This window comes from Vulpes lagopus, chromosome 7 (genome assembly GCF_018345385.1).
Source record: "Vulpes lagopus strain Blue_001 chromosome 7, ASM1834538v1, whole genome shotgun sequence".
Taxonomy (NCBI): domain Eukaryota; kingdom Metazoa; phylum Chordata; class Mammalia; order Carnivora; family Canidae; genus Vulpes; species Vulpes lagopus.
Window position 1 is genome coordinate 108252456 of NC_054830.1, and position 12643 is coordinate 108265098.

Sequence of the window (12643 nt, forward strand, 5' to 3'; positions counted from 1 at the left end):
CTTCACTTAAAAAATGAGAATGCTAACACCTTGCTTTTATGTTTGTTTGTCTAATGAGGGAAATTATAAATGTCTTAACACCCTTTAAGTTTTTAAGCTGCAGTGCCTATGATATTCATATGGACTCTGAATTTAGATTGGGTACTTACATGTTCCTTGTGAAATGTTTTTCTGCTCTGACTTGGTTCAGTAGTTATTATATTTCCTTTGAATTAATCTCTCCATGGCTTGTTGCTGTGTATTAGTGTACACCCTTGACCTTGGAATCTGACCTATTCTCCCTCTTGAGCAGTCCTCTAATGGAAAAGTGACATGGAATCAAGCTCAAGCCCTGGCTCCTAGGACGGCTGCTGTCTCTCTCATCTGACACACCACTCAGATACTCCTGAGTGGAAAGTACCTTTTCTCAGGTTGAGATGTAATGGCTAAAACCAGAGAGGTGCTCCTGAGAGGAGTATAAGCCTCATCATATGACAGATTAAGTAATTCCATCAGAAAGACTATTAGTCTTCTATGGGCTCAATTCCCACCTGAGTGTATGTACCCAGATGACAGACCTTGAAACTAACTTCATAACATTCTCTGAAACAAGGTTCTTTGATGATACAAATGAGGTGACTGCTTAGATTTCAACTCAACCTCTTCCTCTTCTGCTGAAAAACCTATAATGATAAATACCTGTACCCTATTTGTAAGTACCTCTCTCCTATAAAAGGTTTCTACTGGACTCCCAATCTAGAGTCAGCTTTGGCATCAATAAGCAGCCTCTCTCCCTGGAATGATGGCATTATTGAGAGAAATCGGCTCAGAGGAGCTCATGAACTTGAATCCTGAGAACCTTTTCCCCAGCAATCTTTTATCAAAATGCTCTTTTAAAAAGTGGATGGCAGTTCAGATCTCTTTCTAAAGGAGCGCAGAGGAGCTATTAGGATTTATCACCCACAGTTACCTTTTGACAGGGTTACCCATAATTATTCTTTTAAATTTCTGCAGATGAAGAAGCTACTCCATTGAATAGTTTAGCAGATTCTTCCAAAAACTGTGTTACTCAGACCCAGGCAAGATTAGAGCATAAGCTCTGACCTCCAAGTCTTTGCCTTATGCCAGATAGGGCCCCCTAATAGAGCTAAAACCAAAAGGGTTTGAGCAGGTCAAAAGGTAAAACAAGCAGAAAACCAAATGTAGCCCAAAATCTTAAAAATCACAAGATTGACTTTTTTTTAAAATCTCAAAACACTAGATTTAATTTAAAGGACTTCCTCTGTGATTACTTTTTTTTTTTATAAATGGCTTAAGTGAAATACTGATTATTCTTAATGCATGGATATGACCAGTAACAAAAAGACTATTGGAAACATGGAAAATAGTTCAAAATAAATCGCACTTACTCTTCAGAACATGTACTGTCTTTTTTTTTTAATATTTTTTATCCATTTATGAGAGACACAGAGAGAGAGAGGCAGAGACACAGGCAGAGGGAGAAGCAGGCTCCATGCAGGGAGCCCGATGTGGGACTCGATCCCGGGACTCCAGGATCACACCCTGGGCCAAAGAGAGACGCTAAACCACTGAGCCACCCAGGTGTCCCAAACACGTACTGTCTTATTGAAATGTATGCTATTCTAATATTATTTGAATAATGTGAGGAGGGGCGAACTAGAGAAAAAAAAAGAAAAAAATGTGGGTAGGGCTAACTGGAGAATCAGATGTTCAAGTTTGTAGAAAGTTAGAAAACGTGTGGTCCAGACTATGTTACAGTTAAAGCATCCTGAACCAGGGATCCATTCAAAGTTTCACTACCAGCTGAAGATAGGGTGTCTGATTCAGGCTCAAATGACACAAAAGCTTTTATTTTCTCTAGTCTTACCTTTTAAAAACCCTGGCAAACTAGTCTAGGTAACTTGCCCAAAGCTACCAGGTTGGCCAAAGGTGAAGGCAAGACTCATACTCTAAGTTCTCTGACTGCAAAGCCCATTTCTCAATCCTACTTGTGTCAGCATTATCACCTGGAATAGGATCAATACAAGATTTACACAAGCAATATATGTGAAATTATTAATTTCTCAGTATAGTTCCTGGCATATAATAGGTGCTTAATAAATGTTTAACCATTATTACCAGTAGTATCAGTATTAACCTCCACACTCTGCCACAATAGCAAAGAGCAAGTGAGAAATAAACCCAGCATCTAAAATGACCTGTTCTATGAGAGACTCCTAACTCTGGGAAACAAACAAGGGGTGGTGGAAAGTGAGGTGGGCGGGGGTGGGGGTGACTGGGTGACAGGCACTGAGGGGGGCACTTGATGGGATGAGCACTGGGTGTTATGCTATATGTTGGCAAATTGAACTCCAATAAATATATTAATTAATTAATTAATTAATTAATTAAATTAAATAACCTGTTCTTCCATCCATACAAAAATCCAGGTTTGAGCTAAGAAGCTACAACCAAATTTCCTCAGAGGAGCCACTTCAGTGACCATTAGTAAGTGGCAATGTGTCTAGGCCTGCTCCCTGCCACATCTTGCCCTTTTGTACATGCTTAGGCTGTGCAGGCACCAGAAAGCAAGCACAGTCCCCACGAAGGAAAGTGCCAAGTACAGCACTGACTGTGGAAGCAGAGGCATGTGGCCACGCTTGCATGTTGCAGCAGTTTTGTCACAGTGAGGGATGCACCCGAAGCAAATGCAGCAGTATCTATGGTGGCCATGTCCATAGCAGAGCCCTGGGGGAACTGGGCATGCCAAGAGGCAGGAGAGTACAGAATAAAATCAACATTATTTTCTAGTATATGTCACCTCACTTAATCCTGGATGCTGGATAACTGAATCAGTATTCTTCTATATGAATACGAATAATTCAGGTTAGCCAACCTGTCTGCATCTCAGGGAGAGAAAAACGATTTCTAATAAGATTTCATAGTTTCACATTAAGATCCCAATCATGAGATTCTTTCTCCTCTCAACAATTTGTGCTTGCTCTGCCGCTGGGCACCTCACAGGCCCCTGGGAGAGTAACCGAGCATCTCTGCCTTGTACCCCCACAGGTTGGGGAGCAACACCTTCAGAAACATGCAGCGCCGGCACACGACCCTGAGGGAGAAGGGCCGCCGCCAGGCCATCCGTGGCCCTGCCTACATGTTCAATGAGAAGGGCACCAGCCTGACGCCGGAAGAGGAGCGCTTCCTGGACTCAGCTGAGTATGGCAACATCCCTGTGGTCAGGAAAATGTTGGAGGAGTCCAAGACCCTCAACTTCAACTGCGTGGACTATATGGGGCAGAACGCGCTGCAGCTGGCCGTGGGTAACGAGCACCTGGAGGTCACAGAGCTGCTGCTCAAGAAGGAGAACCTGGCGCGGGTGGGGGACGCGCTGCTGCTGGCCATCAGCAAGGGCTACGTGCGCATCGTGGAGGCCATTCTCAACCACCCGGCCTTCGCGCAGGGCCAGCGCCTGACGCTCAGCCCGCTGGAGCAGGAGCTGCGCGACGACGACTTCTACGCCTACGACGAGGACGGCACACGCTTCTCCCACGACATCACGCCCATCATCCTGGCGGCGCACTGCCAGGAGTATGAGATCGTGCACATCCTCCTGCTCAAGGGCGCACGCATTGAGCGGCCGCACGACTACTTCTGCAAGTGCAACGAGTGCACGGAGAAGCAGCGGAGGGACTCCTTCAGCCACTCGCGTTCCCGCATGAACGCCTACAAGGGACTGGCGAGCGCTGCCTACTTGTCTCTGTCCAGTGAAGACCCTGTCCTCACCGCGCTGGAGCTAAGCAACGAATTGGCCAGGCTAGCCAACATTGAGACTGAATTCAAGGTAACTCTCCCAATCACCACTCTGCAGACATTGCCCACAGAGCTCTTCCAGGTGTGTCCAGTAGTCAAACGGGTTGTCTTCCTGTCTAACCCAGGGTGAGGGCCTCGGGGTCTGACCATCCCACAGGGAGGAAGGGGATTTCCTCAACCTTGTCAGATGTAGGCCTGAAGGAGAAGCAGTCCATTAGGTGGAATATTTGAAATATTTGAAGAAGTGACTTATGCCCAAATCTGTACAGTAAAAGACAAGCAGCACAGAGTGGTTCGGGTGTAAATATCTCACTGAGCTCTGCCCCAGAGGGCTGAGGACTATCTAGGAGACCTGTGGATGTTTCCTAGACCAGGTCTGGGATTTCCTGATTGTCTTAGTTAAACGACTTTGATTTGTCTCGTCCAGACCACCATCCCAGCCTGTACTGTGTCATCCTAGATTTGGTCTCACATCTGATGCTAGAAAGGCCTGCCTGAAGCCTTTCTCAATTTAGCAAGCTATTACTATTGTTCTGTGAAGGGGCTGAGGGAAAGGTACCTGAAAATGAAAATAAAACTCTTTCTGTGTGGTTGAGCTTCTTGCCTCAGTAGATGGGGTCAGAGCAAAACCCTATAATTCAGCCCCCTGCAAACACCTAGATGACCAGGCTAGCCCAGGGAATGGAGACCCATCTCTAAAGTCCACTATTAACAGTGGGAGTGATCCCATGCTTTGACTGTCAACTGACACTCCTCTTTAAAGAGAAGGCTGGAACCTCATTTTTTTATAGTATTTAATAATAATTGAGAGAACATTTAGTGGGCACTTACTGTATGCCAAGCACTAACTGCCTTACATATATGATGTTGTTTAATCCCCTCAACAACCATTACTAAGAGTACCATTATTATCCTCATCTTAGATGAGGGCACAAAGGTAGAGACATATCACATAGTTAGTAAGGAGCGAAACCACTGTTCTAATCTAGGCACGCAGAGCCCAGAGCCAGCTTTTTAGTCATTCTGGGAAACTGTTCATGCACTGGGCTTCTCAGAGTTCAAGTATCTTTATCTGAATGATGAAGGAAGGTGTGACTGGAAGAGTAGAAACTACAACCAGGCTCATCATTTCTCATCCTGTTATTCAATCAGAGCCTATGATGCTTTGGAGCATACAAAAAGGTGTCACATGCAAGGCAGATAATGGAGCTGGGAAAAGGTGTTAACTGCCAGAGAAAAGTTCATTGTCCAAAAAGATGTCACTGCAAGAATTGCCCCTGCAAGGGACACAATTATGTGGCCAAGAATGGGTACCAATTCATAGCAATGGAGGTCCCCTGGACTATAGTGTTCCAGGAGATCTCAGGGAAGGAAACAGAATGGGGCTGGGCCTCACTGAGCAGGAGGAACTGGATTGGTGGGGAGAGGTGTGTATTTGGAGAAGGCAAGTGAAGGTGAGGTCCACAATGGCCCAGAGCAGGCAGGGGACTGCTGAGATGCTGCATGTGACTAGAATAAAGGGTTCCTGTAGGGGCATGCAGGAGCAATGCTGCAGAGATGAGTCGGGGACAGTCCTCAGAGGGCTGAGCCCTGTGTCTGTCAGGCTGAACACTTTGGCTGCTCTCCTATAGGACATGAAGAGCCAATGAAATTTGTGATTGGGGGTGCGGGACACCTGGGTGGCTCAGTGGTTAAGCACCTGCCTTCAGCTCAAGTTGTGATCCTGGGGTCTGGGATCAAGTCCCACATCGGGCTCCCCATGGGGAGCCTGCTTCTCCCTCTGCTTATGTGTCTGCCTCCCAGTGTCTCTCATGAATAAATAAATAAAATCTTAAAAAAAAAAAAAAGAAAAGAAAGAAAGAAAACTGTGATTAAGAGACCACAAAGCTAGAGTTTGGGAAATTTACTTCATTGGTAGATTAGCTGAATCTGAGGATTTGGTGTGAGGCACTGGGACTAAAAAGGAGGATAATTTAGGTCTGCATGCATGAGGCCACCAAAGCCTCTCTGAAGGAATGAATGGCCCGCAGCCACAGACAGAAGAGCCAGGCTCACAAAAGGCTGCAAGGCACTGCAAACTGTGACTAGATGAAGAATCCTGTAATTAACTAATTTTACTCCATCTGTTCCCCCTATCTTGGACCCATTTACTGAAATGGAACAACCTCCCTAATCCTGCATTGTTCATAGCCTCATCTAACAAAAAGTTAGTGGATGCAGATGAGGAGATGACCTAAAGAGACTCCCAAGGAATGTAGCTATTGCCCATTTTTTTTCTTGTTTTGTACAGTAAACCCCATCTACCAGCAACAAGGTCAATGACATTCCAAGGAAGATTGGTGGAATTTTGCTTCTTCCCTCAGCTTCACAATGAATCTTCACAGGCCATGTAAAAGAAATGGCTAATACAATTAATTTTAGATCTTTCTGGCCAAGAAAAAAAAATGATTCCAAAAAAAAAAAGTTGAGGATTAGGTTTTCTGGATAATTGCACAATTCTCTACTTATCTGGAATCTGGGAGCAGGCCAGCCTTACTAAATAAAACGATGCTAGACTAACATTTGGAATTATATCTGAGCCATTTGTTTCCTTCACTAAAACCAAAAGTCTGGCGTGCTTTAGTATGTATAAAACTGGAAGTCTGTGGAAACCATGATATTTTGATTTAAAAAGTAAATTATGAAAATTAGAGACAATTAAGAACACTACTAACATGATGACAGACGGGTTCTATAATGCAACGACTTACTCAGAATAAGATCTAGCATAAATACATTTGCTGGCTATTAACATCCCTCGAGTTACCTTTGTTTGAAATAATGTCTTTCACATTGTCGACAAATGGCGCGTTATAAATTAACACAAGTGTTCCTTTCGAACTTTATTACTTATTCAACTATCCTTGTATGTGCATTCCTGACATAAATCTTCTCAGAGAAGAGAGCAGCTTAGCAAAAGACAAGTCAATTTGTAATAAAAGAAAAAGAGCAAGTGTGTATTCTAAAATGCACTGTTTAGGAGTTTGTCCTGCTTTAAAGAGACTATGCACAGCTGACTGTAGCCACATGTACGTGGATGACCCAACAATGTCAGCTATATAAAAAAGATATCTGGTCCTGACAGAAGGTTTCATATCTCATCCTCCAGATCCTCTAAGACACTCACTCTGGGAACGGCTGCTCTCGACTAGAAAAGCTCACGCAGGGAAACTTATATTCAGTGGCCCAGTCTACTGTTCTTGAGTCATTGTAATTTATCACTAGAATAGAGTTTAGTCATTAGCAAGATGTACAGCCAATGTCCAAATCTCCAGTAAATCATGGCTGAAGTCAGATGCCTGCTAGCAAGTCAGTATTTTGGGTTTGGAAATTATGCATCTCTACAAAGATTTTCTTATGCCTCTCTCATCTTTTTGGGTCTAAAAAGATGAAAACTCAGTGTGGTCAGTGAGACCTTCTTAATGCTTTGACTGGTGCTCAGTCATCTAGGAACATTCCATAAATCCTTGATGAAGGGAATGAAGGAAATCCTGAAAGTATAATCATTTCAACTGATGAAGCAAGTGATTACTTTTATGTATGATTTAAACTCTTCCTACATGTATGAATCTGACAGAGCTATTTGATAGACACGGTGAGATGGGAAAGCTCACAGAAAGTTACAAGGTAACTAACGGGATCAAACCAACACACAGTAAATAACAGAAGACCAATCATATGCTGCACTGTATGGTGCCAGTGGCCATTAAACTCCTGGAGGTCACCACCCCAAGTGACATTTTGGTTAACTGAGTTATCTAGAGGAGGAAACAGGGAAAGGGGAGATCAGCATAGGATGGGCTATCCAGAGGTGTTTCATCCTGATGGAGGTTCTCTCTATATATTAGAGGAACCTAAAATAGCACGAAAAAATAATTTAAAAAATACACAATAAGGTCTCTACATTTCTCTTGAATTAGTCTGCTTTTCTTCACTGATCATCCTTCTGAAAAAAGTGCTGAGGATCCCTTTTATTTTGCTGGTAGCTTCCTAAACTCCAGGGCATCCTGTCTATGAGTGTTGCTTATCTCCAGAGCTCTTATTTCAAAAGGATTACAGGTGTTAATCTTTCTTCCAACTTGAAGTTCTGCCTGCAGCAATGCCTGGTGGGAGCAGGAAGGGGTGGGGAAGCAAAGAACAACAACAGAAAATTGTGGAGTGAGGTTTAGGGATTTGGAAGAAAAGAGAAAACAGGGCAGGGACTGGAGGTATCCCTCTTGTGCTCTCACATTTGCTTAAATTTAAAGACTCCATGTTCCCAAATCAGGGAACTGTGGAAGCCCAACAAACACTTTACCTTAGTTACTTAAGACTTGGTCATTCAGAATAATAACAAAGCTACAACTAAGAAGGCTTTTTGCATTGACATAACACCAGCATGGAAGCTGCTGATTATATAATTTATTCTAATAACCAGAGAGGATAAGAGTAGGGGGTAAGAAAGCTAAAGCTGTAGCTCCATCCTGCTTAAAGTGTTGATGACTCTACTGTTTGTCAATGGGTTAACCACAGGTATCATGAAAAAAATAGATAATGAATTATGTATCAATGTTTGTGTTGCCATTTTAAGATCCATAAAAAAAAAAACTCTCTGGGCCTAAAATACCACAAATTAAAAATGCAAATAATGATAAATCAGACCAATTTGCCACCTGCTATGATCTCTAGTGAGATCCCATTGTGGAAGGTAAAGATGTTGAGATGACAGTTTGTAATCTGCTTGCAAACTTATCAAAATGGAAGAGGAAAGAGGAGGGAGAAGGAGGAAGAGTATCTCTGTATTGTGGTAGGGAAAGCTCGAAGTGCATAGGAACTCAGGCCATATGGGGCCAGGGAACTAGGAAAGCCTGAGTAAAGGCCCACCTTGGGCCTGAAGCAGTATTAGAAGGCTGAATAAGCATGTTGTCCCCAACATCCAGTGGAATCTGTGTTTTGCACCTGTTCCTCATGCTTTGAATATTTTTAGGATTTTTAAACTTTATAGATCAATACCCTGCGAAAATACATTTCCTTGAAGTTTGAGCCTAGCTGGTAGTATAAACACATGCCTATTTAACACACAGGAAATGACTTGAAAATTGTTTCCCTCTCCATCAGGAAAATATTTTTTTAAGCTGTGAAGGCTGCAAGTCTTAAAAGCAAGTTGTTGGGGTTTTTTAAGAGAACCTGGGAGAAAACTCCTCAGAGCACTCATCTATATATCAATCCCCAGTACCTTCAGAGATCCGACTGTGTGACCCAAGCCCTCTACTTGAGCATCTGATGATACAGAATGTAAGCAGAAAAGAGAGAGATCACAGAGGTCAGGTGATGAGCTATCTTGGGAGGCCCCTCACCTGAGCATGTGCAGGTATGGTGTGGTCAGAGCACAAATGCCAGTCAACAGGTCCACACCAGGGCCTGAATCATCGACTCCCATGCTTGAGAGCAAGATCCAGGGACTGGCTTATCTCAGGAGAAGGGACAGATGTGACTTCTGCACATGCTAGCTCTTTTTCTATTTTCTTACCTAAGCAGCTGGAGAAGCACTTTCACCAGGGCATTCATTAATGACTTATCATAGGAAGTGAGCTAATTAACGTATCCTTTAATGACAATTTTTCATTGGGTCATAACTAATGCCTAAAATTATGTGATTATCTTTTTCTAGGGTTTATGCCAAGAGTATGAGCTTCTAAAATATAGGGAGGCAGTGTATGTTGGGTAACAGGAAGTCAGGTGGGCCAAAGGAGGCCATTTACTGGACCAGGACAAGGGCAGAGGGCAGGATCTGGTGAGCACCCAGTGCAACCATGCTTCATTTCCTCAAGGTTGTGGAATGGAGAGCCAAAGGCTTGGCTCTGCAATCAGACTGACCTAGCTTCCAATCCCAGTGCCATATCCTGACAACCGTATAATCTTGGCCATCTACTGGAAGTTAGTTTTCTTATTTGGAAAACCAAGGTATTAGAATTGTAACATGTCCAAAATAGAATGCCTGTTTTCTCCACCCAAACACTGGCTCTTCCCCTAATCTCTGTAAATGACAATACAATTCACCCACTTGTTAAGATGCCTCATCCCACTGAACCTCTGGGAAGTCCTGGCATGTATCAGGCCCTCAGTACATATTAGCTCAGTGAAGAAATAAATGAGTTGGTGAGTGAATTAAGGACAATGTCCTCCCAGGATGCTGGTGACAATTATAATCTGCATCTAATTTTATATTCTTCATCTAATTTAATCCTCACCAGCACCCTGATTAGATGAAGAATATAAAACTCTTTGCAGAGAACTTGACCTGGAATAAGTACATAATTTTCCCCCGGAACACTCAGTGGGGATGAGCCCACTGGATTTTCAACACAACTTTCCCTCCAATGAATGCAACTTAAGTTTCAGCACCTCCTCTACTCAGAGGGTCTTCCTGATTGCTGCTAAGCTTCCCTACCCCTTACCCCCACCTCCATAGATCTTTGTAGAACTAGAAAAACTATAGGCTGTATGTGTGAGCTCCATGGTTAAAAACAGGCCAACGGAATAGTTCCAGTGGGACAAACGCAGACCACCAAGAGTGCCTAAGTCTGGAGTGCTAATAAAATATTCCTGTTAAAAGAAATGGCATGGGCAGCAAAGACAGAGGAGCAGAGAAGGAGAAAGGAACTGGGCAGGCAGAGCTCCTGACAAATTCAGACAGAGATTATTTTTTGAAAAATATCTCCATGGAAAAGATTCATCACTATTCACAAAAAAATGGGGGAAAAATCATTTCCTCTACAAGTGCAACTATCAGCGTGAAGTATCAGAGATATGAAGAAATTGGAGGCAGTTCTAGAGAATATTAGTAGATGAGTAGCAGCACAAATTACCTCAAATGGAAATGATGGAAATGAAGGCATTTTCTCTGAAAAAGTTACAATGCTACATAAATTAATCATCATAGGATATCATTAATCAAGTATGCTGCACACCTGTCAACATGCAGGCACGTATTTTACTAGCAGCAAATTCATAGATTAAATGTGGAAAATATATGTCAGGAGGGCGGGATGGTCTGTAGACACAGAGAATATCACAACTGGGTAGACCCTAGTTACAGAGCTATCTGAAAATCTGGCATCCCTGCAGCAAATATTCATTAAGCCTCTAGCATGAGCAGGGCCCTAGACTGGATGCTGGGATGAAATGATGAACAAGATAAACAAGATTCCTACCCTCAGGACCTGACAGTCCAGGGGAAGGGACATTATTCATATAATCGCACAAATAAATATGGCTTTACAAATCGTGCTGAGTGCTAAACAGTAAAAGGGCAGTTTTAAAAGCTGACTTAGTGGGACAGCTGACCCTGTGAGTGTATGTGTATGTGTATGCATGTGTGTTTAAAGATTTCTCTCAGAAGAGGTGCCTGGGTGGCTCAGTTGGTTAAGCTTCCACCTTCAGCTCAGGTCATGATCAGGGTCCCGTGATGGAAACCCACACCAGGATCTCTGTTCAGCGGGAAGTCCGCTTCTCCCTCTCCATCTGCCCTTCCCTCGCCCATGCTTGCGCTCATGTGCTCTCTCTCTCTCTCTCTCTCTCTCTCTCTCTAATAAATAAAATCTTTAGGAAAAAAAAAGGTTTCTCTAAGAAGATAATGTTTAAATGAAACCTGAGAGTATGGGAGAGATAAACAGCTAGCAGGGAATGGGAAAGACTGTGCTAGGCATAAAGACTGCACATGAAATATCCAGCACAGATAAGGGAGAGAGAGACCTGTGAGAGAACTATAAGCAGCTCTACATGAGACGGAGTAACAGGGAGAGGTAGTAGATGATGAAGGCACTGAAGCACCACCTCAGCCTTGGCCTTACCAAGTGAGAAGTTGGACTTCATATTCAGGTAAATGAAGAGCCATAGGAAGGTCTCAGCAGATGAGTGAGGGACTGGTGTGAGCAGTTTGGAAATATCCCCTGCACCTGAGGCAGAAAGTGGCCTGCAGGATACGAGACTTGAAGGAGCTGGACAACAGCTGTAGGAAGACGGAGTCCTCCTAGGAAGGGGGTGAGTGGCATCTGAGTGCAGATGCAGCAGCACATCTAAGCCTACAGGTGGCTCAGCACAGTTGGAGAACAGCACAGTCAGGAAAGGTGACAGGCTTCTGGCTGTTTCCAGTACAGTCTGCTGGTCTGTGAGCTGCAGGGACCCTGCTTCTTCTGCCCCCTGGGCCCTCTCAGGGCTTCCCTTAGAGGAGGAGAAGGAAAGGGCCCACTCCTTATCTTCTCCTTCACGGTGGAAGCTCTGTGGAGCAGCAGCACAGCAGGAGAGTCCAGAGGACTCCAAATTCTCCACACTGGCATCTAGAGGGAGAGAAAGGTGGGCCCAGTGCAGAGGTCCCAGAAAGTGAGTTCAGAAGTGATATCCCTAGAACAGAAAGAACTCTGGGGGGGAGGAACTCTCCCGTGCATCTTCCAGATTCTGAGGCTATCATTCACTGTGGGCTGCAGCTACCAAGTAAACAAACATGTCATTACAGGAAAAGGACTACATCTTATCTCATATATTTTTTTTCAACTGGAGCTAGTTTTAGCATAAATAAAGGCATAAAGTAGACCTCTCCCTCTTCTTCCTCCAAGGTTTGGGATGTTGAGAATATCAGAGGAGGATGATACAAGGGGCAGGCAAAGCTTTTCTGGGCACTGAAAGTCCTCCCTGGTGAGCACCCAGGTAAGTATGGGGGATATATTAGCCTTGGCACTGCCGTAACAAAGTACCACAAATGTGATGACTTAAAACACAGAACTCATTGTCTCACAGTGCTGGAGGCCAGAAATCCAAAATCAAGATGTTA

The 12643-nt window shown here is 43.7% G+C and overlaps 1 protein-coding gene across 1 annotated transcript in view; it reads left to right on the forward strand.

Annotated features, from left to right (window-relative positions):
* TRPC7 (transient receptor potential cation channel subfamily C member 7) overlaps positions 1-12643 on the forward strand; it is a 243724-nt gene that overhangs the window by 103763 nt on the left and 127318 nt on the right. Inside the window, exon 2 of the mRNA XM_041762480.1 lies at positions 3049-3826. Coding sequence (XP_041618414.1) covers positions 3049-3826 — 778 coding nt within the window. The remainder of the gene's footprint in view (positions 1-3048; positions 3827-12643) is intronic.